We start from the raw sequence: 6,398 nt of genomic DNA, 5'->3' as shown, positions 1-6,398 counted from the left end.
CCAAAAACTGTGTTGTTGAATCATTAGAAAGTGTTGTTTAGTTGCATTCCAAATGAGCGAGCCTTTTGCGTTGGGCATTAGCCTGATAAGCTCCTCCTGTGGCCTGTGGTTGGCATACTTAGCTGTCTAGATGGCCGCCCATGGTTTGTTGGGGATGGTTAACCATTGCCACCAGAGTTTTGCACACATTATAGCATTACTGTGGCTTGGGTCTCATAGACCAGTGCCTCCTTGTTCCTTAGGCTTGCATACGGAGATCCATTTAACCAAAACCCATTTGCGATTTGTGCCCATCGCTCCCCAGAGAAATTTGCGCTGTATATTCCTTATTTTTTTTATCACCCATTTAGGAGCTACAAGGATTGAAAAAAGGTAGAGCGGCATTGCCTGTACAACAACCTTGATTAGAACTAGTCTGCTGGCTATATTCAGAGATCTAGGAGTCCATGAATTGAGCCGGTGGTCAATTTTCTCAAGAAGCAAGCGCCAAGAGGAATGCTTGATAGCTGAGTCAATGAGAGGGGCTCCAAGGTAGTTGGAAGGGAGGGAGTCAATGGAGAAGCCCAGAATACAAGCGATGGCCCTTTGAACGACAGGAGGGGTGTGAAAGAAAAAGATATGAGATTTGGAATTATTAATACTGGTTCCTAAGGCCTCGGAGAAATCATGCAGCAGGGATTTGAACATAGAAGCTTCTTGGACAGACGGGTACTCGAACAGCATGTTGTCATCGACAAACTTCTAATGGGTAATAGCAGGGGAGTTATGGATGGAAAGTCCTTTGATTTGCTGGGCAAGGCGAGCCTGAGTTATGTGGTGACCTAATCCTTCAGCCATGAGAACAAAGAGGAAAGGCGACAGAGGATCACCCTGCCAGATACCACTTGAGGGACTGAAGGGACAGGATGGAATGCCATTAACAAGGATGGAGAAGAAAGTAGAGGAAATGAGACTATGAATCCATCGAACCAATGTAGGAGAGAAACCAAAATCTAACAACATTTTTTGTATGTACATCCAATTTAGCTTATCAAAAGCTTTTGAGAAGTCCAACTTGAGTATCATACCTGCTTTCCTGGTGTGCTTGAGAGAGTGTATAACTTCGTGCGAGAGGATGATGCTGTCTAGGATCTGTCTTCCTTCCACGTAGCCGGATTGTTCAGGCGAGATGAGCAGGGGCAGTAGCGGCTTTAATCTATTGGCTATGACCTTTGAAATCACCTTGTAGATTACATTGCATAGAGCAATTGGCTGGAACTTGTCTGGGGTGATACTGCTTTCTTCCTTTGGAATGAGTGCAATAAAAGTAGAATTGAGAGAGGGCAGAAGCTAGTGCAGGGTGCGCGACTCCTCAACTACTTGCCAGACTTCATCTCTGATTAATTCCCAGAAGGCATGGAAGAAGGTGGTTGTGAATCCATCTGGGCCGGGGGCTTTTCCTTCCTTGAGCTGATGCATTGCTGTGTCTACTTCCTGTTGTTGAACAGGGCGAAGAAGGAGCTTGTTGTGATCTTCGGTGATGATTTTTGGCACGTTTCGTGTGATTTTTTCAATGGCCGGCCTTCTGTCTTTTTGGGGCTCTTGGTGAACCTGCTGAAAATGCCTTATGAATTCTTGCTCAATCGCATCATGCTCTTCTACTCTTCCCCCCCCCCCCCCCCGCCCCCCCCCCCCCTGCTTCTGTATGAAAGGGATAGAGTTGTGCATTCTCCGCTGTACAGTTTATCTGTGGAAGAACTTGGTGTTTCTTTCCCCCTCCTTCAGCCATCTTATCCTTGATTTTTGCTTCCATAATATTTCCTCTAGCTTTCTCCTCTCCTCCAGTTGGTAATGAATGCGTTTCTCCTGTTCCAACATTTCTTCATTGTGTCCTTCTATGATTATTTTCTGTTGGAGCTATTCCATTTCCCTGTTTAGATTCTGTTGTGCCTGAAAAATGTTTCCAAAGGTTTCCTGATTCCAGAGCTTGATATGAGTTTTGAGATACTTGAGCTTCTGTTGAAACTGATACATTTTAGAACCTTCAGGCGAATGGAAATTATTCCATGTATTTTTGATAAAGTCTTTGAATGCGGGATGAGTGAGCCAGAACGCCTCAAAGCAGAATGGTCTCTTATTGGCATTACCTGGTCTTTGCCACTGAAGGGCGATAGGCCAGTGGTCAGAGCCTGCATAAGGTAGAATTGTTGTTGTTATGTCCCCTCCTAAGTGTACTGCGTTATCAGTCAGAAGGAATCGATCCAGCTTGGAGGCAATTTGATGCTTTCCAATCCTTCGATTGCTCCATGTGTGCATACCATTGCAAAATTGGAAATCGATAAGGGCATTGTTTTGAATGAACTCCTTGAAGTGCTCATTTTCCTGCTCCATCCTTGTTCGATCTACTTGCTTTTCCTCTAATTTAGTTATCATGTTAAAGTCTCCGCCAATGATCCATAGGGGGTGGACTCTGTGTAGACTCAGTGCTTCTATCGTGTCCAATAAAGCCATTTTACTGCCCGCCTCCTGAGGGAAGTAGACATTTGTAAGATGTCTGTGAATGTTGGTACCTAGAATATGAAAGCTTGCTTGGATGATGTGGTGGGATGCGTGTATATCTGAGAGCGCTATCGCTTGCAGATTCCATGCTATAGCGAGCCCGCCAGAAGCCCCAGAGGCATCCACTGCCACTGAGCTGCTACCTATCCAAGCTCTGGAGAGTATGTTTCCCAGAGTATCACTGTTACACTTCGTTTCCTGAAGGAAACAAATTTGTGGCCTTTCCTGCTTTATCATGTTCTTAATCATTCTATGTTTTCCTGGGCTATTGAGCCCCCTTACATTCCATGATGTGAGCTTCATCTTTCACTATTAATGGTGGGTTTGTAATACTTGGTCAGCTTCACATATCTTCCTGAGTCAACCAGGATTTTCCCTAATGCAATTGTTCGTTGAAGGTCGGTTCTTCTCCCTCTCTTCTTGGAATCTTTTGGAGTGAGGCTCCCGTCCCAGTGGCTGCCCGGTTGGATGCCTAACTGATGCTGCTGGTACGCCCTGGCTAGGATGACTTCCAGCGTGTTGAGTTGGTGCTCCGGTATCTTGTCAAACTCCTTCTTTTTGCATGCTGCTTCGAGCTCCAGGATATCGAGTCCTCCTAGGTCGAAGCTTTCCGGCTCTTCATCCATCACTTGTGGCTGATTCATATCTTCTGGGGCTGTGGCTGTACTCATAGTATGGATGGAGGGGGCATCCACCTCCATGTCCTTTGTCTTTCCACTCAAGAACTTTCTGATTTCTTTAGGAGGCCCAAGGTTCTTTTCCGGTTGACTGGGAGGGGAAGAGGATCCAGGGGGAGGAGGGATAACAGAGGGTGAGAGAGGCGGGAGCCTTGAGTTTGAATGCAGAGGGGGATCTTCAGAGGTGTTGGCCAAGATCTTGAAGTTGTTGCTGGTTGAAGGGAGGGATGCAGCTTCTGGCTGGGGTTTCTTCCCATTCGAGGGTTTTCTATGCGATATTTTGCGATTGGTAACCTTGGTGAACCCGTCTTGGTTTTGCATGTCAGAGGGATTGGGGGGTTGGGGTTTGGCATTCAGTGGGCAATCCCTGAAGAGATGTCCAAGCGCATGGCATTTGCGACAACGAAAGGGGACATGTTCATAATCCAATGGTTGAGTCCATTCATAATCATCATGAGAGAGACTTACTGATTCTGGTAAGTCCTTATCCAAGCGCATGAAAACACAGATGTGAGCATAGGATGTGTATTTGCACAGTTTCATTTCTTATGTTGCTTTTATGTATTCCCCTAGCCCATTTCCTATATCTCTTAGCGATTCTTCATCCCAATATTCCTCTGGCAGTGAGTACATCCTGATCCATACTAGTGCCCAGCTGAGATCCTCCTTGTCCGGGTTGAATCTTGCTGCCCATTCCCTTAGATAGAGGCCAGCTAAGTTGAAAAAATATGGCCCTTCGTCCATTACTCAGTTCATGTCCTCGATACAGAAAAAAATCACCGTAAAGAACCCTTTTGGTCCTAGCTGTAGTGTAACATGGCCCTTGGGTTTCCATTTGGCCGAGATCCATCCATGCAATGCTCTTTCTGTTGGCCAGAATCCGATAAATTTTCCAATGAGTGCATGATCCCTCATATACTAGATTCTCCCATTGATTCTGTGACTGGGTAGTTCTATTCTAGGCCTTTCAGTTGCTATGGGTTTGCATGTGTTCGAGGTTACCTTTGGTACTTCTGTGTGCATTGTATCTCTTTCTGGTATCTCATTGTTTCTTCCTGACTGGTTGAGGGGCGCGTTTGTTTTGTCTTGCTGAGGGGGTTCTCTATTAACCTCATCCTCATGTACCAACCCTGAGTGCATCGATCCTATTTGCACCGACGGATCTCTTTCAACTTCTGGGGAGGGCTTTGAGGCCGCCCCCCCCGAGATTTGCCCATGCCGTCCTCGCTATACCAGAAGATTGTTGTAGATCTGCGCTAAACTACTGCTGCAGCGCCGCTATGACAGAGGACTCTGCGCCGTCACAAGGTTTGCTCAAACCCTAGTTGTAGAGCACCCGACCTCTCCCCCTATTTTCCCATTTTACACTTGGATAGTTAGGATTATGCATTCTATTGATTCATCTCATTAATTATAATCCTTAACTTATATTTTTTTGTAGCCCTTAGGTTGATATATTAATAGATATAAGATTTGAATTTATTTTTATATTTAAAAACATAATGGGAATAATAAAATAATTTTATTTTAAACTAATTATATATTATTTAACTTTAATTATATTATTTCCTAATGTAATTTTTTTAAAATAGTGTTTAAATTATTTATTATTTAAATCAAAATTCTTAAAAATGAACGAGATAATAAATTTACATATTTATTTATTAATAGTAAAATGAATGTGTTTAGAATGTATTTGTGGATAGGTTATTTTATGTAAAAAAAACTAAATCTCCATGTTTGTAATCTGCGAGGATTGTGTTCAAATCTCTATGTTTGTAATCTTGTTTACAGAGAAGAGGACAATCTATGGACCTAGAGGTTTACTATTAGCTACTTCTCAAAGTATGTTGTTGGAATTCTTTGGGATTAATAAACAAAAATCAAGAAATTTTATTATATCTTTCACATAATTTTAATTAAAAAATAGATTAGCTTCACATGATTAAAAATTAGAATATCAAATTAATTAGAAAAATAAATTTATATATATATATATATATATATATATATATATATATATATATATATATATATATATGTGTATTAGCTTTACATGATTAAAAGTTAGATGATCACATTAATTAGAAAAATAAATTAATAAATATATTATATGTTTAATGATGTGTTTCATAGTATTTTTAAAATTAGATAATAAAAAAATCAATTTACAAATAATTTTTTAAGTGGAACATGAGTATTATCCTTTATGTATATGAATTTTTTATAAAGTAAATGGAAAGTGAGAAAAAGAAGTAAAAACATGAATAACCTACTAAATTATTTGTGCATGAATATATTTACACAAAATTCAATTTCTTTCTTAAACTAAACTATATATAATAAGACAAACATTAGCCCCTAAACTTTCAAGACCACCCTTTCTCTGAAATCTTGCTTCATGATGATCTAACCTAGGAGAAATTCTAACATCCCTCTTTATTTTAAGAATTCAATCTCCAAATGATGTTGATCTCGGCCTTTCCATAGCACACTTTCTCTTAACTCTTGCTTCATGATGATCTAACCTAGGATCAATTCTGACATTCCCTCTTTATTTTAAGAATTCGATCTCCAACCATAACCTCCGCCAATGTCTACCCAGATTTCACTTATAAAGTGTTAAAACCTTAGCATCATAAACAATAATATAAACTAGACACCTTTTATTAAGGCACATAAGAAAGTAAAGTGAGTTGCTTGCAAAATATTAAAGTAGAATCCTCAATAGCACTCAATAATTTAATATTTTCATTAAAATTTTAATACTCAAAATATTAACTTTGAAAATACTTATTTTATAGTTATAAAATTTACTTTTTTTATGCAAGCTAAATGTTTCAACCATAAAAATCTTTTTATTTTCAATGGTCAAAATCTTTTTATCTTGATTTACTCTACCTATTCTATCTCTATTTACATTGATTCTTCTTTGTTGTTTAAAATGTTACATGTAAACTCCATACTAATTGTTGAAAGAATGACCAAATATCCTTCAAACACCAAATTAGAAAACACACTAATAAAATAAGAGTATTCTCTACATCTATAAAATATTAAAAATTTTTATATATCTACATATATCTATATAAAATTGGTAAAATTTTTGTTACTTAACATAGCCTTTAAAATATTTTATTTAGAATTGATGTTAATTCTATTTTTGTATTAATATAATTCTTT

General features: G+C 39.3%; 1 protein-coding gene across 1 annotated transcript; it reads right to left on the bottom strand.

Annotated features, from left to right (window-relative positions):
* Nucleotides 1-1,896: 1,896 nt before the first annotated feature.
* Nucleotides 1,897-2,775, bottom strand: LOC149236431 (uncharacterized). Its single transcript, XM_089368908.1, has one exon. The coding sequence runs from the start codon at nucleotides 2,773-2,775 to the stop codon at nucleotides 1,897-1,899; it is 879 nt and encodes a 292-aa protein (XP_089225034.1).
* Nucleotides 2,776-6,398: the final 3,623 nt, after the last annotated feature.

Source organism: Pinus tabuliformis, chromosome 8, assembly GCF_031772625.1.
Source record: "Pinus tabuliformis cultivar Carrire ecotype Pingquan chromosome 8, CPIR1, whole genome shotgun sequence".
NCBI lineage: Eukaryota > Viridiplantae > Streptophyta > Pinopsida > Pinales > Pinaceae > Pinus > Pinus tabuliformis.
The sequence above is the reverse complement of the archived record's forward strand: the minus strand, read 5'-3'. Positions and strand labels throughout refer to the sequence as shown.